This window comes from Heteronotia binoei, chromosome 3 (genome assembly GCF_032191835.1).
Source record: "Heteronotia binoei isolate CCM8104 ecotype False Entrance Well chromosome 3, APGP_CSIRO_Hbin_v1, whole genome shotgun sequence".
NCBI classification, from domain to species: Eukaryota; Metazoa; Chordata; class Lepidosauria; order Squamata; family Gekkonidae; genus Heteronotia; species Heteronotia binoei.
In genome coordinates, this window is record NC_083225.1 from 13,240,362 (window position 1) to 13,265,308 (window position 24,947).

At 49.1% G+C, this 24,947-nt stretch overlaps 1 protein-coding gene across 2 annotated transcripts in view; it reads right to left on the bottom strand.

Annotated features, from left to right (window-relative positions):
- The window catches only part of LOC132568075 (tudor domain-containing protein 3-like), a 102,998-nt gene that overhangs the window by 25,262 nt on the left and 52,789 nt on the right, over window positions 1–24,947 (bottom strand). For both annotated transcript variants that reach the window (XM_060233551.1, XM_060233552.1), the window contains exons 10-11: window positions 23,285–24,120; window positions 19,890–20,015 (exon numbers count right to left, since the gene is read on the bottom strand). In XM_060233551.1, coding sequence (XP_060089534.1) covers window positions 19,890–20,015; window positions 23,285–24,120 — 962 coding nt within the window. The remainder of the gene's footprint in view (window positions 1–19,889; window positions 20,016–23,284; window positions 24,121–24,947) is intronic.

A 24,947-nucleotide genomic window follows, 5' to 3' on the forward strand; every position in this document is an offset into this window, starting at 1 on the left:
GTCCAGCAATGCTCCTGATTGGCCGTACAGATTTTGAAAAGCACTGCTGGCAGCAGAAGTTACCACAGACCCACAGTCTGCACGGTGTGCCTGAAGGTAAGCCGCAGCATCCATTGCGCAGCTGGCTCCACCTCCTGCCGCAGCCGCTGTGTTGCAGTCCTCGTAGGGCTGCGTCCCCCACGCTGTGCCAGGATTCCAAAAAGTGGATGCAGGCCCCAAAAGATTGGGGAGGCCTGCCCTATATATTTAGTATTATTCCCTACGGCAGGGGTATTGAACTCATTAGTTACGAGGGCCAGATCTGAAATACATGAGACCTTGTTGGGCCGTGTCGGGTTGGGCCGAGCCATGTCGGGCCAGGCCATGTGTGCACCTATTTAAAATTAGGTAAGAGATGCAAATTTCATAAAGAACACAAACATATATATTTTCAAAAACTTAAAACATGTTCTTGCCTTCCTTCTCTGGGTTATGGGGAGGGAGCCCCAGCCAAAAGAGGCTTGGCTCAGTAGCTCTGAGCTGTGCGATTGAGAGAGCCTGGCAAAGAAAGCTCTTCCTCCCAAGGGACAAGCCTCAGCCAATCGAGAAAATAGAGGTTTTGCTCAGTAGCTCTGCTGTGCGATTGAGCAAGCCTCGCAAAGCAAGCTGTTATGCAGAAGGAAGCAAAAGAGAGGGAGAAGGAAGCAGATGACAGCCAGTTGCTCAGGGGCCTGATTGGAGCCCTACGGGGGCATGTTTGATACCCCTGCCCTATGGTGTGTGACGGTAGATCACCTTTAGTGAGTGAGACGGTAGATCACCTTTAGGCGACAGACTCTGTTCCTGTGGAGCGAATATTCCGGACTCAATTCAGCATATATTGCTGATTGTTCCTTTTATCATAATCTCCGTAAAGATTTATTTTGTAAACTTTCTTTCTCCCCAGATTTGTCTGTTCTGCCACCCTGTTATTATTTATTGAACAATTCTGAGGGGAGGATAGCAAGGCTGTGGCAAAAATTTTGGCTGACATCCTTAATTTAAATCTGACCGTGTATGAATGCATCTGTAAGCTCGGTTTCATTTTGATTTATCTCCAGTGTTTAAATTTTTATATTCTGTGTATTTTTATTTGCAACTGTTATGCCATTAAAGGTTTGGTATGGGATGGGGCTGAGGATGAGAAGCCACTGTGGTCTCGCTGGCCCACCTGCAAGCTGTCTGGGAGACCAATGCATGTCATCAGGCAAAATGGTGGCAGGAACTTCCATGGCTCTTGTGTTAAAGGTGGAACTGTATCAATCAGGTGTGTGTGCATGCTACACGTTAGCACAGGGGTGGCCACACTTGCTTAATGTAAGGGCCAAATAGAATAAATGTCAGAAGGTTGAGAGCTGCAAGACATGAATGTCGGAGGGAGGGAGGGAGGGAGGGAGGGAGGGAGGGAGGGAGGGAGGAAGGAAGGAAGGAAGGAAGAGAAGGAAGGAAGGAAGGAAGGAAGGAAGGAAGGAAGGAAGGAAGGAAGGAAGGAAGGAAGGAAGGAAGGAAGGAAGGAAGGAAGGGAAGGAGGGAAGGAGGAAGGAAGGAAGGAAGGAAGGAGGGAAGGAGGGAAGGAGGGAAGGAGGGAAGGAAGGAAGGAGGGAGGGAAGGAGGGAAGGAGGGAAGAGGGAGGGAGGGAAGGAGGGAAGGAAGGAAGGAAGGAAGGAGGGAGGGAAGGAGGGAGGGAGGGAGGGAAGGAGGGAAGGAAGGAAGGAGGGAAGGAGGGAAGGAGGGAAGGAGGGAGGGAGGGAAGGAGGGAAAGGAAGGAAGGAAGGAAGGAAGGAAGGAAGGAAGGAAGGAAGGAAGGAAGGAAGGAAGGAAGGAAGGAAGAAGGAAGGAAGGAAGATGGGAAGGGGGAGAGAGGTGGAACGAGAGCTTTAAATGCATTCTCCAAGCCATCGGCTGGCTTGGCTTAGAGAGCTGGTGTAGAGACAAATGCCTTCTCGGTGCTGGCTGACAGGGCAGTGAGGGCTTCAAGAGCCAAGCCCTATTTGTGAAAGAGCCACACGTGGCTCCAAATCATGGTTTGGTGATCTCCGCACTAGCATCATCAACGGCAGGCAATTGCCCTACGCCTGGTGTAGCAACAGTGCAGCGGCACATCTCTATGACCTTAGTGTGTTAAGCGGACTTACGGAACACACACACAGAACTGACTTATCAGTTGGTTCTTTTTTTCCTTGCAGCCAATAAGAACATAAGAGAAACCATGCTGGATCCGGCCAGTGGCCTATCTAGGTCACCGCCGTGTGGCACACAGTGGACAAAAACCAGGAGCCATTGGGAGGTTTCCCACAGCGGCCAGTATTCCAGAAGCCCTCCCATTGTTTCCCCTCCCCCAAACACCAAGAATACAGAGCATCACTGCCCCACGGTGTTTCATCTATATCTTGTGGCTAGTAGCCACCGATGGACCTCTGCTCCAGTCTCTTCTTGAAGCTGCTTGTGGCCACGGCCACTTCCTCTGGCAGTGAATTCCACATGCTTATCACTCTTTTGGGCGAAGCAGTACTTCCCTGATCTGTTCTAAGCCTACTATTTGTTAATTTCATTGAATGCCCACAAGTTCTTATACTGTGAGAAAGGAAGGAAAGTAGTTCTTTTCCTACCTTCTCTATCCCGTGCATAATTATGTGAACAGTCATGTCACCCCTCATTTGTTGTTCCTCTAAACTAAAAGAGGAGGAGGAAGAGGAAGAAGACGATGACAATGATGATGATTTTGGATTTATAACCCACCCTCCACTCCGAATCTCAGAGCGGCTCACAATTTCCTTTACCTTCCTCCCCCAAAGCAGACACCCTGAGAGGTGGGTGGGGCTGAGAGGACTCTCACAGCAGCTGCCCTTTCAAGGACAGAGTCTCAGAGCGGCTCACAATCTCCTTTACTTTCTTCCCCACCAACAGACGCCCTGTGAGGTGGCTGGGGCTGAGAGGACTCTCACAGCAGCTGCCCTTTCAAAGACAGAGTCTCAGAGTGGCCTATAATCTCCTTTACCTTCCTCCCCCACAACAGACACCCTGTTAGGAGGGTGGGGCTAGAGAGGGCCCTCACAGCAGCTGCCCTTCCAAGGACAGAGTCTCAGAGCGGCTCACAATCTCCTTTACCTTCCTCCCCCAGAACAGACACCCTGTTAGGTGGGTGGGGCTGAGAGGGCTCTCACAGCAGCTGCCCTTTCAAGGACAACCTCTGCCAGAGTTATGGCTGACCCAAGGCCATTCCAGCAGCTGCAAGTGGAGGAGTGGGGAATCAAACCTGGTTCTCCCAGGTAAGAGTCCTAAACCTCTACACCAAACTGGCTCTCTAAAAGAGGAGATGATGATATTGGATTTATATCCCACCCTATACTCTGAATCTCAGAGTGGTCACAATCTCCTTTACCTTCCTCCCCCACCCCAGACATCCTGTGAGGTAGGTGGGGCTGAGAGAGTTCTTACAGCAGCTGGCCTTTCAAGGACAACTCTTGCAAGAGCGATGGCTGACCCAAGGCCATTCCAGCAGCTGCATGTGGAGGCGTGGGAAATCAAACTCGGTTCTCCCAGACAAGAGTCCACACACTCAACCACTACACCCAACTGGCAAAGAAGGTTTTCTTCATAGGAAAGGTGTTCCTTCCCCTTAATCATTTTAGTTGTCCTTTTCTGCACTTTTGCCAATGCTATACCTGGTTTTGAGGTGCAGCAACCAGAACTGTACACAATATTCCAAAGGTGGTCGCCCCATAGAATTATAGAGGGGCATTAGGATGCTGGCTGGTTTGTTTTAAATCCCCTAAGAACCTCCATGCTTTTGCCTTTCGATCTCTCGATCTGGCAGCCTGTCAAGAACATAAAATTCTGATAAGACTGGCAAGCTGCAGGCTAGCCAGTAGCTCTAAACCCATCCACTCTGGCGACCATTCATGTACCCTCCATCATTTCAACATTAAGAATAAGAGACATAATTGCATTTCCGTAATATAGCCATTCTCACATCAAACGTACAGACATACAGCTAAAGACTGCTTATTATCTTCATTTAGCCTGTCCTCCGCCGGTTTCAGCAGAAGAATGCATGAACAGCCAGTAATTTTGAGGGTTTTTTTTTTTTTTGCTGAATTTCACAAAGGATTGGTTGTACTTTGAAAACAGTTGTCACTTAAACACATCTGGAAGCATTCGCTCGCGGCAGACTGGTAGGTGGAAGAAGAAGCAGAAATGAAAAGGTATTGCGATGTGGGGGATCACGAGGGTATTTGATAGAACAAAAGGTTTCTTCCCCCCCCCCCTTCTCCCATAAAGTGTTTAACAAGTCTGGGAAAGATACACGAACGACAGGGAATGCGAGCAATTCACACCAATAAAATCAATGCATGGTCTCAAAATTACGCCAAAGAGACAAAACAAGGACGCAGTAAGCGTAATGATAAAACTCGTGCCTTACTTTGGTAGAGGAGCTGTTCCAAAGTCTTGGAACTAGCAAAAAAGAATCCCCCCCCCCCCTTTACTTGCAAGAACTCTGTCATGGTAAACCACACAGCCAGAAGGCGGGCTTCGCTGGAGACAAAAAGCAAGAACAGACGACATTTGGAACATTCTAATCAAGGGAGAAAAAACACAGGGAACGGTCGCAGCTCCGTAGCAGAGCATCGGCTTGGCATGCAGAGCGTGGGGGGTGATGTGAAAGAATCAGGTGGTGGTGGTGGTGGGGGGGGTGATGCGGAAGACCTCTGCCTGAGACCAGGACAGCTGCTGCCCAGTCTGACTAAGCGAGAGGTGTCAAACATGTGACTAGCCGTCCCCCACCAAAAAAACACTCTCGATTCAGATGCAGATTTTGGATCCTTGGGAGAGCAGGGCACAGGATCAGGTGCCGGCAATGGTGTCCGAAGTGCCATCGTGTTTGAGAACCAAGGTGTTCTCACAGCTAGTGTGGTACAATCAGGGTCGCTGTTGACCAGGGGAAAACAAAAAGAACAAACTTGAAAATATACTTTAGGCCAGGGGTGTCAAACATGCAGGCCAGGGGCCGAATCAGGCCCCCCAGAGGGCTCCTATCAGGCCCCCGAGCAACTGGCTGTCATCTCCTTCCTTCTTCCTCTCTCTTGCTTCCTTCTGCATCTCAGCTTGCTTTGCAAGGCTTGCTCAATCGCACAGCAGAGCTACAGAACAAAACCTCTATTTTCTCCACTGGTTACGGCTCCTCCCCCTCCTGGTACCATGGGGACAGAGGGAAAGAGCCAGAGCTTCCTTTGCCCAATTCCCTGGATCCCAGGGGAGAAATACAAAAAAGCACCTTTAAAATCAATGAGCGCTAATGTTTTAAGCATGTTGTATTTTAAGTTTTTTAAAAAAAAAATCTTTGTGTTTGTCTGTGTCCTTTAAAAAGTTTATATCTCTGCTGCCTAATCTTAAATAGGTATACACATGGCCTGGCCCGACAAGGTCTCATTTATGTCAGATTCGGCCCTCCTAACAGATGAGTTTGACACACCCCTGCTTTAGACACTATGGCGCAAAGAGTACATCAGTTGCATTTGCCTGCAGGTGAAGAGAATAAGAGCAAATCACATTTTATTGTGGCTTTCGTTTCAAAGCCGGAACCACCTCTCTTAAGAGATACCCCGCAACTGAAAAAGATGATGAGAGAGAGCGTTGGTGCATTTTCCGCTGCTTTGGATCCAACTGTCAGTCCCTCCGCATTTCTCTGAAGGAGCATAGTGAAGACGGAAACTCTACATTTCTCTGAAGGAGCACAGTGAAGACGGAAACTCATTCTCAGCACAGAACAGGAACAACTTGTGCTTCCTGCCCTGGACTTTTGACACCCTGAGCAGAGTGTTCTGCAGCTCTATGCAGCTGTCAGGTCCAAGCCATGTCATCAACTGGGCTGCCACGAGGGAAATACATGACATGTGCCACAAGAGCTTACCGCCCGTTGACGCTTGCTTCCTTGGCGACTCAGATTCCCTCAACTGCGCAGCCCTAACCGGGATAACCCAGGCAAGTCCGATCTCATCAGATCTTGGAAGCCAAGTAGGGTGGACGGGAGACCTCCTTGGAATACCAGAAGTCAGGAGGGCAAGGGCAGGCTTTATTCAGCCACTTCTCTGAAAAATCCTACAGGCCCCCATTAAGGGTCAATCACCAGAGGTTGCCGTGACTTCCAGGTGCACAGACACATGCACACAAAAATATAAATAATAATAATAAAGATTCCCTCAAACTGTTCCAGCAGATTCCACTTCTAGCAGAGCACTGACCAGTTCTGAAAAAATGGCTAACTGTAGGTTATCTAAGCAATTAACTTAGTGAGAAAGATTCTCTCGGCTTGGCTTCGCGAACGAAGATTTAAGAAGGGTGCAATAGTCCACGTCTGCTGCAGGCTCGCTGGTGGCTGACAAGACCAATGCGGGACAGGCAGGTCCGGCCACAGCGGCTGCAGGGAAAAGTCTGATTTGGGGTTGGTGCTGTAGCAGTGCGATTCTTCCTCAATCTCCTTTTGTCCTCAAGACCAGCTATGCGTGCGTTCTCAAAGGAAGAGACGGCCTGGTGGATGGTGTGCCTCCATGCTTTGCGATCTGAGGCTAGGTCAGACCACTGGTGATGGTTGATGCAACAGGTGCCAAGGGATGAGAAAGATTAAGCCGTTGTGAAAGCTACAGGGAGGCTACGACCACAAGCCCAAGCCAGACAGGACCATCGTGGAAACCTACAGATGAATCACACGCTCAAGATAGGCAGCCATGCCGGTTTGTCCGTAGCAGTCCTAAAGAGTCCAGGAGCAGGGGGTGAGCTTTCATGAGTCATGGCTCACAACTTCAGACAAAGCTAGAATTCCAATTTATTATGGTCAATTGACCAGCAATCACAATATACAAAATCTCCTAGTCAAAGACCATAATTTCTGACTACACAAAAGCATTCTCATATTCCAATTCCAGCAATGTTAAACCTTAAAAATGGCATTATCAACCATCTCTACTTTGTTAAAAACTTCCGCTTATGTATTGTCGATTTATAGTCCGCCCTTCCCCATAATGGGCTCAGAGTGGACCATAAGCACAATAAAACAATAAAATCCAACAGTAAAATTTAAAAAAAACATAAAACAATCGGTGTTTTATGGCTAAAAACAATATTTTGCTACTGCCCAAGTTACAGACTTCTTAGTATCTTCCAATAAGTATTTCAGTAGCACAACATCTGCAAATTTCAGATAATGATCTAGGTTTTAAATGTAGAGATTAATGGAAATATTAACTGATGTCTCTCTCTGGACTAGAGCTTGCAGTGTAAAAGAATGTGAGTGACAATTTCAACTTCCTTTTCTGAACATTTACAGCATCTTTGGTGGATAGGCCAGCGAAGACAAAATTAGAATGTGATCAGGGCTTTTTTTTGGTAGAAAAAGCCCAGAAGGAACTCATTTGCATATTAGGCCACACCCTCTGACACCAAGCCAGCCGGAACTCCCTCCCTTCCCGTTTACCTCCCCCTCCCTCCTGCCCCAAATCTATTTTCCTTCCTTCCTTCCTTCCTGTTTACCTCCCCCTCCCTCCTGCCCCAAATCTATTTTCCTTCCCTTCCTTCCGGTTTACCTCTCCCTCCCACCTGCCCCAAACCTATTTTCCTTCCTTCCTTCCTTCCTTCCTTCCTTCCTTCCTTCCTTCCTTCCTTCCTTCCTTCCTTCCTTCCTTCCTTCCTTTCTTCCTTCCTGTTTACCTCCCCCTCCCACCTGCCCCAAATCTATTTTCCTTCCTCCTCTTCCTTCCTTCCTGTTTACCTCCTCCTCCCACCTGCCCCAAATCTATTTTCCTTCCTTCCTTCCCATTTACATCCCCCTCCCACCTGCCCCAAATCTATTTTCCTTCCTTTCCTTCCCCCGTTTACCTCCCCCTCCCACCTGCCCCAAATTTATCTTCCTTCCTTCCCTCCCCTTCCTTTCCTTCCTTCTCGTTTACCTCCTCCTCCCACCTGCCCCAAATCTATTTTCCTTCCTTCCCTTCCTCCCTTCCCTTCCTTCCCGTTTACCATCCCCTCCCCTCCTGCCCCAAATCTATTTGTCTTCCTTCCCTCCCTTCCTTCCCATTTACCTCCCCCTCCCACCTGCCCCAAATCTATTTTCCTTCCTTTCCTTCCCGTTTACCTCCCCCTCCCACCTGCCCCAAATCTATCTTCCTTCCTTCCTTCCCTCCCCTTTCCTTCCTTCTCGTTTACCTCCTCCTCGCACCTGCCCCAAATCTATTTTCCTTCCCCCCCTCCCTCCCTTCCTTCCCGTTTATTTCCCCCTCCCTCCTGCCCCAAATCTATTTTTCTTCCCTTCTTCCCTTCCTTCCCGTTTACCTCCTCCTCCCACCTGCCCCAAATCTATTTTCCTTCCTTCCTTCCTTCCCTTCCTTCTTTCCTTCCCGTTTACCTCCTCCTCCCACCTGTCCCAAATCTATTTTCCTTCCCTTCCTTCCTTCCCGTTTACCTCCTCCTCCCACCTGCCCCGAATCTATTTCCCTTCCTTCCTTACCATTTACCTCCTCCAAATCTATTTTCCTTCCCTCCCTTCCTTCCTTCCCGTTTACCTCCTCCTCCCACCTACCCCAAATCTATTTTCCTTCCCTTCCTTCCTTCCCCCGTTTACCTCCCCCTCCCTCCTGCCCCAAATCTATTTGCCTTCCTTCCTTCCTTGTCATGTGGCTCTCAAACATCTGACATCTATTCAATGTGGCTCTTGCATTAAGCAAGTTTAGCCACCCGTGGGCTAGATGGCCATCTGGCAGCAATGAGGACCCTGTGAATTCAGGGGGCGGCGTTTGTGAGTTCCCTGCATTGTGCAGGGGCCTGGACTGGATGGCCCTGGAGGTCCCTTCCAACTCTATGATTCTATGAATAATGCAACTCTGCTTAGAATTTCCCCGTCAGTCAGAAGAAAGAACGAAAAAGAGAAAACTCTGTGAAGTGAAAGTTCGGTTGTCCTTTTCTGGTCACTAAATAGAAACACGGTCTGCTCTCAGCTGAGGGCAGTTACGGATGTATATCTTTGTATGTTTCCTCCAGACTTGCTCCTAGCCCACGTTTAGGAAATTCTATGAATTGCAACACGTTGCCAGTATCAGAAGCCAGGCCATTTTGCCTTACATGGGAGAGAAGATAGAAGCTCGCCAAGGAAGTCAAAGAGCCCACTCAGAGGCAGCCAATGGCAAACCACCTTGAACATCTCCTGCCTTGAAAAACCTGTGGGGTCACCATGAGTCAGCTGCAACTTGATGGCATTTTATGCAGGCGGGGATTTGAATCTGGGGTCTCCAAAGCCTTCACCTGTTCTTGAACTACCACAGTCCAAGGGGGACTGCAGTTCGGGGGAAATCAGGCTCCCCAGCAACTCGCTGTCATCTGCTTCCTTCTGCATCACAGCTTCCTTTGCAAGACTTGCTCGATCGCACAGCAGAGCTACTGAGCCAAGCCTCCCTTCTTTCTATTGGCTGAGGCTCCTCCCCGCTCCTGGTCCCCTGGGGAAGGAAGGGAAGAGCCAGAGCTTCTTTTGCCCAGTTCCCTGGATCCCATGGGAGAAATACAAAGAAAGCACCATTAAGACCAATGAGTGCTAATGTTTTAAGCATGTTTTAATTTTTTTTAAAAAAAATCTTTGTGTTTGCCTGTGTCCTTTATAAAGGTCATATCTCTGCTACCTAATCTTAAATAGGTGCACACACAGGGTGTGACGTGTTGCGCCGGGCCTGACGTGGCCTGCCCCAACAAGGTCTTATTTATGTCAGATCCGGCCCTCATAACACATGGGTTTGACACCCCTGTATTACACCCCACTGGCTTCAAGTTGCATGCTTTTTCTTCGCTTACGTGCTGACCATGGATCAATATATTTTCCTTATAAACCTCAGAGTTTCTCTTATCACCAGCGTGCAACAGGTTGTCTAGAAACTTCATGAAGGACACACATAAATAGCAGTCTGCAATGACACGTCTTGTTACTTATTCAGCTATGTGGGACACGTGTGTACGTTGCAAAAGTGACAGAGGGAGCACGTGTGTACTTTACAAACGTGATTGAGGGTCTGTATGTGTGGATGTTCCCATGCAAGAGCACTCCAAACATCAGGACACGGTGTTGCCCCTAAACTACAGCCATTGTACAGGATGCCTCTTCCTTCTCTTCCCATCTTCAAAACGCAATCCACACAGGCCATTTTACTGTCCAGCTTCACCTGATGAGTAGCATAACCCAACTTACCACTCTGCAGTACAGATGTCCAAGCCTCTCTTGAGAGAGAGACACCTTGGCATAGGTTAACTCATGGTTACTCATGCAGTCCCCAAGGGAGAGGGGCAAGCATACTCATTAACGTACACGCCAAACGACTCTTCTCAGGCTGACAGCATTACGAGACTTATTTGGAGCACTTGGGCCAGTTCATACCTTTTCCTTACCGGTGGCTACCAACATTCTGCAGTTACTATGAAAGCTGAATTGGTGTCAATTCGGAAGACAAACTTCAGGAATTCAACAGGACTATTAGCCACAAGGTATAGATGCAACTCTGTCTGGGGCAAGTGAAGCTCTGTATTCTTGGTGCTTGGGGTGGGGGGGCATCAGTGAGAGGGCTTCTAGTGTCCTGGCCCCACAGATGGACCTCTTGATGGTACCTGGGTTTTTTGGCCACTGTGTGACACAGAGTGTTGGACTGCATGGGCCATAGGCATGACCTACCATGGCTTTTCTTAAATTCTTATGGAGCAGAGGTCCATCAGTGGCTATTAGCCGCAAGGTATTGATGGCACTCTCTCTCTGGGGCAAGTGAAGCTCTGTGTTGTTGGTGCTTGATGGGGGGGGGGGGGCAACAGTGGGAGCAGTTCTAGTGTCCTGGCCTCGCTGGTAGACCTCCTGATGGCACCATGGTTTTTTGGCCACTATGCAACACAGAGTGTTGGACTGGATGGGCCACTGGCCTGATCCAACATGGCTTCTCTTATGTTCTTATGTGACACAGAGTGTTGGGACTGGATGGGCCATTGGCCTGATCCAACAGGGCTTCTCTTCTGTTCTTATGTGACACAGGGTGCTGGGCTGGATGGGCCATTGCCCTGATCCACCATGGCTTCTCTTATCTTCTTATGACAACATTTAGTTTACTGAAATTTCTTCCAAAGCAACTTAATCCATGTATGGATTTGGTGGCTGTGGGAAGAAGTGCTGTCGAAACGCAGCTGACTTAAGGCCACCTGTAGGGTTTCCCAGGCAGGAGATGTTCAGAGACGGTTTGCCATTGCCTTCCTCTGAGAAGAACGGGCTAGACAGGTCAGGGCTGCACAGATCTAACTGTATTCAGTTTCCAAGTGCCGCATTTGCTCCGATGATGCAGAGCAGCAGTGTTTGACTTGCAGGTGGGGCACATCTTCCATCAGGGTGCTATGCCAGTACTTCCCTTGGTGCCTACCCTGTAAGTCATGGCGTCTTGCGAGCAAAAATTCTACTTTGTGAGCTACGGGTACTAAAGTTGTGAGCACTGCATAAATTAGTTTGCCCTGGGGCTATTCTTCCTGAGCTAAGACAAAAATGCGTAAGCCGGAGGCCAAAAATCTGTGAGCTAGCTCACACTTACACAGCTTAGAGAGAACACTGGTGTCTACCAAGCTTTTCTGAAAGTAGGTGGGGCCACTGTAAGGCAAGGCTTGCTATATGCTGCCCACATTCCAATTAAAGAGTTTGTCACTGGATGATCAGCATGACTGGTAAGCACTTGGCCTCTCCTTAGCCAGTGTGTGGTTCCACTTCCTCTCTTGGTCTTCCTTCCTCCCAGAAGGTGTGAGGAGGGAGGTATTCCATTTTGTCCTGCCTCCTGAGAAGGAATTTGAGGTTTGAAGTACTTCTTCACCCAAAGGGTGATTAACACGTGGAATTCACTGCCACAGGAGGTGGTGGCGGCTACAAGCATAGACAGCTTCAAGAGGGGGTTAGATAAAAATATGGAGCAGAGGTCCATCAGTGGCTATTAGCACTGGCCTGATCCAACATGGCTTCTCTTATGTTCTGATGTCCTACAGAAGCCATTTTGGGGATGCACTCATTATTCCCCTCTTTAAATTCCCAATGTGTCCACAGGCCCCAAAAGTTTCACTCAATCGAACTGCTGAGCAGTCAGATTAGAATGGATAAAAGGAAGTCCATCTTCACCCAAAGAATGATTAACACGTGGAATTCGCTGCCACAGGAGGTGGCGGCAGCTACAAGCATAAACAAGCTTCAAGAAGGGATTGGATAAATATATGGAGCAGAGGTTCTATCAGTGGCTATTAGCCACAAGGTATAAATGGAACTCTCTGTCTGGGGCAGTGATGCTCTGTATTCTGGGTGCTTGGGGTGGAGGGCAACAGTGGGAGGGTTTCTAGTGTCCTGGCCCCACTGGTGGACCTCCTGATGGCACCTGGGGGTTTTTGGCCACTGTGTGACACAGAGTTTTGGACTGGTTGGGCCATTGGCCTGATCCAACATGGCTTATCTTATGTCTGGGGCAGTGATGCTCTGTATTCTTGGTGCTGGAGGGAGGGAGCAACAGTGGGAGGGTTTCTAGTGTCCTGTTCCCACTGGTGGACCTCCTGATAGCACCTGGGTTTTTTTGGCCACTGTGTGACACAGAGTGTTGGACTGGATAGGCCACTGGCCTGATCCAACATGGCTCCTCTTATGTTCTCATGTGACACAGAGTGCTGGACTGGATGGGCCACTGGCCTGATCCAACATGGCTTCTCTTATGTTCTTATGTGACACAGAGTGTTGGACTGGATGAGCCATTGGCCTGATCCAACAGGGCTTCTCTTATGTTCTTATGTGACACAGAGTGTTGGACTGGATGAGCCATTGGCCTGATCCAACATGGCTTCTCTTATGTTCTTATGTGACACAGAGTGTTGGACTGGATGAGCCATTGGCCTGATCCAACATGGCTTCTCTTATGTTCTTATGTGACACAGAGTGTTGGACTGGATGAGCCATTGGCCTGATCCAACATGGCTTCTCTTATGTTCTTATGTGACACAGAGTGTTGGACTGGATGAGCCACTGACCTGATCCAACAGGGCTTCTCTTATGTTCTTATGTGACACAGAGTGTTGGACTGGATGAGCCATTGGCCTGATCCAACATGGCTTCTCTTATGTTCTTATGTGACACAGAGTGTTGGACTGGATGAGCCACTGACCTGATCCAACAGGGCTTCTCTTATGTTCTTATGTGACACAGAGTGTTGGACTGGATGAGCCATTGGCCTGATCCAACATGGCTTCTCTTATGTTCTTATGTGACACAGAGTGTTGGACTGGATGAGCCATTGGCCTGATCCAACATGGCTTCTCTTATGTTCTTATGTGACACAGAGTGTTGGACTGGATGAGCCACTGACCTGATCCAACAGGGCTTCTCTTATGTTCTTATGTGACACAGAGTGTTGGACTGGATGAGCCATTGGCCTGATCCAACATGGCTTCTCTTATGTTCTTATGTGACACAGAGTGTTGGACTGGATGAGCCATTGGCCTGATCCAACATGGCTTCTCTTATGTTCTTATGTGACACAGAGTGTTGGACTGGATGAGCCATTGGCCTGATCCAACAGGGCTTCTCTTATGTTCTTATGTGACACAGAGTGTTGGACTGGATGAGCCATTGGCCTGATCCAACATGGCTTCTCTTATGTTCTTATGTCCTGTCTTACAGCATGCTCCCACCGCAAAGAAATCCCCTTAACAGCACATGCTCCCAAAGCAATGAAAAGAGGCTCCTTAACAGATGTATGGACGTACACGCATATTGTAAAGATAGAGGCACTGGTCCTATGAATCAGTTCCATGTGTGCTCTGCCATGGAGCATGATTCCTCTTCCACTCAAGCTTCCATTTGCTCAAGGATACAGTAAAAACCACTGGTAGTGAACAAACGGAACAGGAATCGAGGCCTGGGAGCAGCTGGTGCACAAGTGACTTCTTTGTAGTACCTAAGCCAGGAAATATGCCAACAGTTGACAGGTGCAAGAGGTAAGCAGCGATGGTACCTATTGCTGTAGCACTCCTCCTTTGGCAGTACTTGGAGGCTTCTACAGGACTCACAGAACCCATCCTTGCCTCAAAACTGGCGTCATCTCCAGGGGTAGAATTCTAGCAGGAGCTCCTTTGCGTATTAGGCCACACCCCCTGATGTAGCCAATCCTCCAAGAATTTACGAAAAAGAGCCTTGCAAGCTCTTGGAGGATTGGGCTACATCAGGGGGTGTGGCCTAATATGCAAAGCGGCTCCCGCTGGAATCCCACCCCTAGTCATATCAGATGTTGAAATCCTACCTCTGGAAGTGAAGCCAAACGGTGAAGAGATACCTGGGGAGAGGAACAGGTGGGTTGCGACATGGAAACCAGGTGCTGACAAGAATGAAGCCTTTATAAAAGACGGACTTCTGGAAATTGGAGAAACACGGGCCAACACTTCAGGTTTCATTCTCGTGTTTTTATTTTATATTTCTACAGAACAGACTTAATTTAATCTGAAGTCTCTGAACATTGCATGCTTTTCCATTTTAAATGTCGAAGGAGAGGGAGGGGCGTTTTCTCTGATGGGATTTTATTGGGGGGGGGGGCTGGTTTCTCGCATCGATCATATACCTTTATTTTGCGATCATCCCTCCATTAAGCAAAACGGCAGATTACACGTATATAGAGAGAGCCAAGTTTTTATACCCAAGGTCAAACAATCATTAAACAGTGGGAGGTGAAAGCTTTTAAAACCTAAATTAATTTTCCTCTGGAAGATCAGTGTACCTACACCGCAAGGACTAAGAGAAAACTTCCCACCTATTACTTTTTAAAATGACATCTATGTAGCCCTTTCGTTTATTTTGTGGCGTGAAAAGCACTGACCGCAGGAGAACTGGGCTGCTGGGATTGTACCAAAAGCTTTGGCATTAGGCGACGAATGCTGTTTTGCCATCAAGAAACGAGGCAGAGTGAAGAACCGTGAGCGAGAGCTGGACCGAGATTCAGAACCTGCACAGCTCCAAAGAATTAAGACCTTTTGTTGGCTTCTGACAAAAGGTAGATGACTCCATCCCAGGAAAACTGAGGACCCCCACTTTGACCGTATGCCTGTGGGTAGAACAGAACAATGCAACTACAGAAAAAGACACTGCTTCTGTTGATCGCTGCTTCCAGAGTACATCGGTCGGCTATTGTGAGAGAGAGATTTATGCCGTATCTAAAATCCTGAGAGCGCTATTTCATACTTTTGGTTCTGGCCCCTGCGTTTCTTGAGTTCAGCCAATGGTGTGCGCTGTGCCACCAAAAGATGGGTGCTCTGTGACAGCATAAGCATCAGCCATTGACACTGCAAATGCGTGTACGCAGGCATGTCCGCAGTGTTGCAAGACACTGATGGCAAATGGAACTCGTATCAGACCACACGTGCATTTCTGAACGACTGCTGATAACCACCTCCCTTCTGCTAGCCTGCCCTTTCCACTATGCCCAGCATTTTACTATAATCCACACTGGTCTAGCTCCCATCTGCTGTGTTTCCTTAAGACACTACAAATGCCTGCATGTGTGCACGCCCACAGTGTTGCAAGGAAGAACACGGGCTAGGTACAGCTACAGCAGCCAACGCAAGCAAAAGGGCACCAGGGAGGGGGGAGTCCTGAGGGTGACAGGGCACAACTTGGCTGCCGCTGGATAAATACTGCACTGATCCGAACGGCTGCACCTCCATACCAAATAAGCAGCCACAAGAACCACTGCGTTTGGTGGGCTCCCGCAGCCTTTCTCTGCTGGGAATGACGTGACCAAATAAATCCCATCTGCCCAAAAAACAGGGTGGGGGATTCCCGATGGTGCGCTCCATCCCTGGATGCTGCAGAGAGCATGTGCTGCAGCCTGAAGACAGGTTTCTGGGAACATCCACCACTATTCCCTCTTATCTACAATGAGCACGCAATGGGCTTGACGCAATAGCGGGGTGGGACCTGTACCAAGTCCTGAATCCGGCTGGGTTCCATAGCGTCCGAGCCCTGACTGGAAATGCACTCATGGAGGCGAGGCTCCGGATATCTGATCTGCAAACTCCTCCTCGAGCCCAGGGCTAGGGCCTTGGGCGCCCCAGGCCCGCACCTGCCCCCCCCCCACAACCCTGCCCATGGGGAGGGCAGGTGCAGTGGCGTGGCAGGGGAGGGGAGGGCTGGGCAGGCTCCGGGCAAGCTGCACTTGCTCAGTGCACTCTCAGAGGCACACGAAGGGCACACTGTGCAGGTGCAGTCGCCCACAGCCCCTGCTCAGGTGGACTCGGGAAGGCAAAGCGGGGGCTGCAGGTAAGCTGTGCCGACGCTTCGTGGTTTCCTCCGAGCTCAGAGAAGCCGTGCCAACACCTCACCCGGCTGCTCTCGCCTTCAAGGCAAGAACAGCCCGACGGGGCACATTCTCCTCCAAGCGCAGCTTCCCTTGCCCAGCGGTGCCCTAGGGGGCCGCCTACCTCGCCAACACCCACGAGCCAGCCAGGCTCCCCCTCCGGTTATATGGTTCACCTAGAAAGGTAACGCTATCAAGACTATTTCTTCTCACTGTCATACAAGGGCCAAGCAGAGTTTTGGAACATCTACGATACAAAGGCTGAGAGCCAGCAGAAATAGGGCAGGATCAGGAATCATCCACTGTTATCTCATCGCCACACCCGACGGGAGCAAAGGGAAACGCGCTGTTCCGTCTACCTAGCCCATGAGACACGCATCAGGACCTCTGCAGCAACTAATCAAGGTACCATATTTTTCAGACCATAAGACGCACTTCCCCCCCCCCCCAAACAAAAGTGAGGGGGAAAGTGTGTGCGTCTTATGGTCCGAAGGTACGTACCTTCGGGGGGGGGGATCTGCTGCCCCTTCCTCCAATCCGGCGCTCCTCCCGCGCCTGCCTGCCTGGCTCCATCTTCTTCAGGCAAGCGCTGGGATCGCTCCACGTGGCCCCACCGCAAACCCAGCGCTTCGCAAGCGCCGGCTGCGGAGGGGGCAGCGTGCTTCCTCCTTGCCTGTGTGCCTGGCTTCAGCTGTGATGTTTAAAGCAAGCGCTGGGATCGGAGGGGGGAGGGAGCGATCCCAGCGCTTGCTTTAAACATCACAGCTGAAGGCAGACACACAGGGAAGTAGGAAGCACGCTGCCCTCTCCACAGCCGGCGCTCACAAAGCGCTGGGTTTGCGGAGGGGGCGGGTGCTTCCTCCTTGCCTGTGTGCCTGGCTTCAGCTGTGATGTTTAAAGCAAGCGCTGGGATCACTCCCTCCCCCCTCCGATCCCAGCGCTTGCTTTAAACATCACAGCTGAAGCCAGGCACACAGGCAAGGAGGAAGCACGCTGCCCCCTCCGCAGCCGGCGCTTGCGAAGTGCTGGGGCCACGTGGAGCGATCCCAGCGCTTGCCTGAAGAAGATGAAGCCAGGCAGGCAGGCGCGGGGGAAGCGCCGGATCAGAGGAAGAGGCAGCGGATCGCCCCCCAGGAGGAAGGTGCATCCTATCCTCCGGAGCGCCTTATGGTGCGAAAAATACGGTACTTTGAGACCCAGAATAATCCAGCTACATTAATATTGCTACCAACCGGTATGCACTGGCATTCTCTAATTAAAGGCTCCTCGTTCAGAGTTTATACAGACCGGCTGGAATTCCCTTGGAAGGTCCCAGCTCAGTGAGGTAAATCATTCTGCTCCCGACACGCCTCTACCCCGCCCGGAAACTTGGAAATGTTCCAAATAAGACCTGTCTCTTCACCTTCCACTCACCAAACCAGGCGCATATCCCTCCGCGCACCCAGATCCTCTTTCCCGCGCTCCACGTCAAGACAATGAATCTTTCCCTCCGCTGCCTTATGCCTGAAGCCAAAACCTGTCCCCAAAGTAGGCGATTCTGGGAGTCATCGGCAGGCACTCCTTTGGTCGATTGTACCTCCGTTTCTCAACCCGGACTCCTGATTGGGACACTGGCAGTGGGTGCTTGGTGGGTATGACTTGTGCTCACGCCCTGCTTTGCTACGGGCTCTAAGGGTCAAGTATGTAACCACAGCCTTACTGTTGTTCTTCCCCCTTTTGAACTATCCCTTTCCAGGACGTGTGGATCTGTCTATGTCCTGCTCAAATGGCTGGGTAGAAGTCCTTTCTTCAGTCTCTTACTCTAACCTCTTTAGCCTTCCCCCCCACATCCCCCTCCTATTCTTAGAGACTCGATTTCACACGAGGCTTGTTCCGGGTGGAAAGCCCTTTTGCTTCTGGGGCTTCTCTCCATTTTCGCACAAGTTGCCCCGGAGCTGCGAGTTTGCGTGCCGTTCTCCTGCGACAGGCTGAAACCACTCGGAAGAGGATCTTGCTTGCTGCGGAAGAGCGCCGCAGCAACTCGCAGCTCCAGAGCAACTTGTTCGAGAACGGAAAGAAGCGCCGGGAGCAAAAGGGCTCTCCACTCGGAACAAGCCCTAGTGTGAAATCGGTCTGGCTGTGGTTACACACACTAATCGGCTCTTTTTCAGTGCCCTTTCCAACTGGGTTTTGCCAGTTCGCACCGTGAAATCCAGTTGGAAAGGGCACTGAAAGTGGATTGAAAGTAAATTATTTTGTGTGTGCGCGATCGCAGCCTTTGAGTAATATAATGTACCGTGCAGATGCAGGGCTTCTAGCCCTGTGCATTATTGCCATACACCTGTTATTACTGTGACTGAGTGGGCTAATTATTTCCCCCCGCAAATGCTCCGATTTCATCACGTTCGGGGCCTCTGAAGTTCTTCCATCGCTGCACCAGGAACTGTGTCAAAAGGCCTGTCAGAGTCCTTAGTGTTTGGCGTTGCCTAGATTAGGCCTATTCCCTTCAACTAGCGGCTTGTACAAACGGAGAGGCAGTAGAAGAATTTTTTTTTCTTCCTTGTGATCAAGCTACCGCAGTATGTTGAAATCAGAGTACATTCACAAACACGGCAATTACAGTATATGTGTCTTCCTGACCTCATATGATAACAGAGAAGCACATAAGCAGGGGTTCTGGTAATTGCTACTTGGACTGTGGTAATAAGTCATAAAAAGGGTAGAAATACATGGGAGATTTTTTTCCCCTACTGGCCTGTTGAAATGCACGCAAAATAGTTCTGAGGTGAATCTTAAAAGATGCAAAAGCCAGTCTGAGCGTTCACTCTGAAGAACAGGGCTGGATGAAACCCCGCATTTCGTAGACAGCCCCCCATTAAGACAAAATTGAAGTTTTATGAAGCCGATTACAAAAATATTTCTGCAGCCGTTCTCCAGACCCAAAGAGATCTTTGCGCTCGTGAGACCTTTCAGAAGGACGCTCCTACGAAGCACTTTAGGTCTTTGATAATTATACCTAGGCAATATAGCAATTTCAAAGCAATAAGCACATGTAAAACAACCGTAGAAACATTTTAGCTGTACATACAGAATTTTGTTGGCTTTTTTAAAACCTTGGGGATTTAAATCTTATGAATTCATTATACCCTAAATGTAAACAAAGCCATATGGAAGCAGTCAATCTGAATCCTTAATTTGATACAACAGGGTAAATTTAAAAAGTATACCATCAGTTTTTCATATAAACATTACTTAGCTAACAACTCAGGAATAGATTGCCGGAAATTTTTTTTACAATTTTTTTCTTTTTATTATTACATGAGTGTAAGACCCCCCGTGCATCTTTTAAGGCATCGTTATAGATGGATATGTAATAAAGAAGGTCTAAAGTCAGTTCTAGCATTCTTCTCTTCAGGCTTTTACTTCAAAACCCCTTGCGCGATTACCAGTCATCTGTTTATGGCTTCCTTGTTCGCAAGAACTATGCACTTTTTATCTCTTTGTATACAATGTATTGTCACGTACCCAGGTGTCAGCTTGAATAGGCCTGATGTTGCTTAGTAACACCTCTTCATAGTTTCCATAATCGCAGAACTTAACAACGGCGGTCGTCCCGGAGGAGTGAAGCGCTTCGATTTTTGCCCGATAAAACTGGAAGAGACAAAACCTGTTAGGATCCATGCGTCGTAAATGAGGGGTCAAACAATACCACACTAAAAGGTAAAGCTAAAGGTAGTCCCCTGTGCAAGCACCAGTCGTTTCTGACTCTGGGGTGACGCTGCTTTCACAACGTTTTCACGGCAGACTTTTTACGAGGTGGTTTGCCATTGCCTTCCCCAGTCATCTACCCTTTCCCCCCAGCAAGCTGGGGACTCATTTGACTGACCTCGGAAGGATGGAAGGCTGAGTCAACCTGGAGTCGGCTACCTGAATGAGCTGCTGCTGGGATCGAACTCAGGTCATAAGCAGAGGGCTCCGGCTGCAGTACTGCAACTTTGCCACTCTGCGCCACGCTACTGACATCCAATGCATGAACTGCGAAACGGAATTAGGAATTCCCATGCCCCAGTAGGAAGTAAGCAGATCATGTCGGAGATCACACTTCCTCTTTTAAAACATCTTTTATCCAAGTAATCTCCTGTACAACAAAAATTTTTATCCATAGGTTCATTAACAACCATTTTTGAGCTAACACCTTCATTCTTAGGTTATTTCTGTCTTACTATTTTAGGGTATTAAGACAGAAATAACCTAAGAAAGAAGTTGTTAGCTCATGGTAGCTCAAAAATGGATGTTAATGAACCTATTTTAGGGTATTAGGAGCCTCGTGGCGCAGAGTGGTAAAGCTGCAGTAAAAAGGTAAAGGTAGCCCCCTGTGCAAGCACCAGTCGTTTTCAATTCTGGGGTGACGCCGCATCACGACAGACTTTTTTATGGGGAGGTTTGCCATTGCCTTCCCCAGTCATCTACACTTTCCGCCCAGCAAGCTGGCGACTCATTTGACCGACCTTGGAAGGATGGAAGGCTGAGTCAACCTTGAGCCAACTACCTAAACCCAGCTTTTGCCGGGATCGAACTCAGGTTGTGAGCAGAGCTTAGGACTGCAGTACTGCAGCTTTACCACTCTGCGCCATGGGGCTCTTACAAAAAGCTGCAGTCCTGCAGCCCACGCTCTGCCCACCTGTTCAATCCTGGTGGAACCTGGGTTCAGGCAGCCATCCCAAGATTGACTCAGCCTTCCATCCATTGAGGAGGGATGGTGGCTCAGTGGTAGAGCATCTGCTTGGTAAGCAGAAGGGCCCAGGTTCAATCCCCGGCATCTCCAAAAAAGGGTCCAGGCAAATAGGTGGGAAAAACCTCAGCTTGAGACCCTGGAGAGCCGCTGCCAGTCTGAGTAGACAATGCTGACGTTGATGGACCAAGGGTCTGATTCAGTAGAAGGCAGCTTCATATGTTCATCCTTCCGAGGTCGGTAAAATGAGTCCCCAGCTTGCTGGGGGGAAAGTGCAGATGACTGGGGAAGGCAATGGCAAACCACTCCATAAAAAGTCTGCCGTGAAAACGTTGTGAAAGCAACGTCACCCCAGAGCTGGAAACGACTGGTGCTTGCACAGGGGACTTTTACCTTTTTATTTTAGGGCATTAGCCCTGACCCAGATAGTCCAAGCTAGCTTCATTTTGTCAGATACTGGAAGCGAAGCATGGTCAACCCTAGCTAGTATTTAGATGAGAGACATCAAGAGGTTGTGATCAGGAGGCCGGCAATGGCAAACCAACGCAGAGCAACTCTTGCCCTGGAAATACTATGGGGTGGCCAAAACTCAGCTGTGATTTGACAGTGAAAAAAAATTAGGCTAGGATTCAAGAGATTTGCTCATTCTCTTCCCAGCATCTTACATTTTCTGCACTACTAAAATACATAGCTGTGGTTTCTAGGTGAATATGTTATTTATTTAGAGATTTATATCCCCTTTCCTCCCTAATAGGGACATATGAACTTATGAAGCGGCCTTATACTGAATGAGACCCTCCTTGGTCCATCAAAGTCAGTATTGTCCTCTCAGACTGGCAGTGGCTCTCCAGGGTCTCAAGCGGAGGTTTTTCACGCCTACTTGCCTGGACCCTTTTTAGTTGGAGATGCTGGGGATTGAACCTGGGACCTTCTGCTTACCAAGCAGATGCTCTACCACTGAGCCACCATCCCTCCCCTTTAGTGGCTCTCCAGGGTCTCAAGCGGAGGTTTTTCACGCCTACTTGCCTGGACCCTTTTTAGTTGGAGATGCCGGGGATTGAACCTGGGACCTTCTGCTTCCCAAGCAGATGCTCTACCGTCCCTCCCAAAGCAGTTTACAACACTCTACCATCCTCGGATTTGTTTTTATAAAGTGAAGTAGATGAGACTGAGAAAGGGATCCCAGAGAAGTTCCATGGAAGAGAGGGGATTGAATCCTGGGTCGCCCAGACCCTCCTCCAGTCCTAACAACTACACCAGCATAGGTCCATCCGTGGAGCAGAGGTCCATCAGTGGCTATTAGCCCCAGGGTATTGTTGGAACTCTGTCTGGGGCAAGTGATGCTCTGTATTCTTGGTGCTTGGGGAGCAAAAGTGGGAAGGCTTCTAGTGTCCTGGCCCCACTGGTGTACCTCCTGATGGCTCCTGTTTTTTTGGCCACTGTGTGATACACAGTGTTGGACTGGATGGGCCATTGGCCCGATCCAACATGGCTTTTCCTGTGTTCTTATCGAAGATCATAAGATGAGCTAAGACGTCCCCAGCCTTGCTTGGTCCATTGAGAAAACCAAATGCCTGCTCGTTTTCCTTCAAGCTAACCAACTGAATAATTTAGTAAGCCTCTCCCACACACCTGATCTGCTCTTAGCAGGCCAATTACATTTTTAAAGGGCATCTTATATCCCTGAAGGAGCCCTGTGGTGCAGAGTGGTAAACTGCAGTACTGCAATCCAAGCTCTGCTCACGACCTGAGTTCAATCCCAGTGGAAGCTGGGTTCAGCTAGCCGGTTCTATCCTTCTGAGGTTGGTAAAAGGAGTACCCAGTTTGCTGGGGGGGGGGAGTGTAGATGACTGGGGAAGGCAATGGCAAACCACCCCGTAAAAAGTCTGAAAACAGCATGATGCGACGTCACCCCAGAGTCGGAAACGACTGGTGCTTGCACAGGGGACTACCTTCACCTTTTAAAAAATATCCCTGAACATGCAGTATTAGAGATTTTAGAAACCTGTAAATTGGACACATCCCAGTTCCTAAGCACTACTTGCTTCCAAGGCAGTATAAGGTAGCAACAGACCAAGGAGCAATTCATTTGTCAGAGAATGTCAGTCTTCCCGATGACCAAACTGAGCATTCGTTCGACCACTGAATAAAGTATCGTCTGTTATTTTTTGTTTCAAACCGGACATACCTTGTTATCTTCCCAGTACAGGGCAAAGCATTCGTCCCCCGGCTGCCAGCTTTTTCCATACTCCCCCGAAGTACAGGTTTCAAACATTTTTTCTGGCTTAATGGGCCCAGATCTCTTCTTGGGTCCAGTATCATAATACATTTTCACGTCAAATGATGTAGCCATGTTGGGCGTAGGCAATTTAATAGGTCCAACCCTCCTTCCTTTCTGAAAATGTTCCAGATCGCCGTTCGGGATATTGCTAAAACGATCAGTTCTAACAGGGTTTTGATACTCCACGTTCATACCAAAGCGCTGCTCGTTTTTCAGGGCGGTCAATGTTTCGTTGGCTAGCATTAGCGTTTTCCTATCGTAGAAACTGTCGGGCGGATGCATCTGACTTTCCCGACTTCCGGGTTTCTGGTTGTTGTTTTCAGGTGGATCTTGAACAGCGGCGTTGTCTTTCATTTCCATGAACGATCCCACTTTCCCTTGTCTGTTTTGCACCGGGTTGTTGTCCCTCCGCTTGAAAGGAAAGTCCCCGGGGTGGACCGCCGTAGGGTACGCAAGGTCTTTCCGTGGATAAAGTCTATCGCACTTGTTTCTGTCTTCGGTCCACTGGTCGGGACCCAAGGAATTCTGCCTTTCAGAAGCTTTGGCTCTTAGCAGCCCGCCCCCTTCCCCACCGTGCCTCAAACTCTGGCTCTCTCGCTGAAAACGAGGGGGCTTCTCGCTCCTCGGCTGTCGGTCGTTACGAGGAGCATGTCTCTGATGGTTATAACCTTTGATGCCGTTCTGCTCGGTGTTTGGTGCTCTGTGCTGTCCCTGATGCAGCGATGGTATCTGTGACTTTGGTTCTAGAAATTAAAAACAAAACAAAACGCACGAGCCAATTAGTGAAACAACTAATTTGTATCAAACGAGGGGCGGTTAAAGCACTTGAGGCATTCAATTAGGAAACCGAAATGAGGTTATCCATCTGGCATAGAAATAACATGTCACGGTGGTTAAAGTTCCACTCCGGCTCACCACTGGTATAGAACTGTCATTTGCAAAGAAAATGGGGGAGGGGACTCAATACATGTGAGCAAGCCACAAAAGAGGGCAGTCGGCTGTCTGTATGGAATACGTTGATAATGGATGTAGAAAAACTACTCAGATTCCCCAATTAGCAGTAATTGGAATACTTTCGCAGCCCTGAGTGCTGGGACTTTCCAGCTCTACCACTGGCCCGTGAGCGTGCAAAATCAGCCATTGGCACATCAACAGCCAGTCAACTGTACTTACCTCCCATTGGTTGAGTACATGCCTCTCTCCTGCCTGCTGGGCCACTGGGGAAGTTGATAGGCAGTGGCTGTTGCTAGGCAACGAAGCACGCATTTATCAGTAAAAGTCAACCAAACTTGGTTCTGTCAGTAACAGGTGGGGGGAAGGGGACAGAAGGCCCTTTCCAGGCCTATTTTGGCCTTTGAGGGAGAACTCATAGGGCTCAGTCCTGACTACAGTGCCAGCTCCAGGCTGGTGGGAAATTCCTGGAGATTTTGTGGTGAAGTCTAAGTAAGCCAGAGTTTGGGGAGCCACGTGTGGCTCTTGAAGCCCCCACTGCCCTATTGGCTGGCTTGGAGAATGCATTTAAAGTTAGTTGCTTTCTTTCTACCTGTTCCTCCTCCCTTCCCCATCTTCC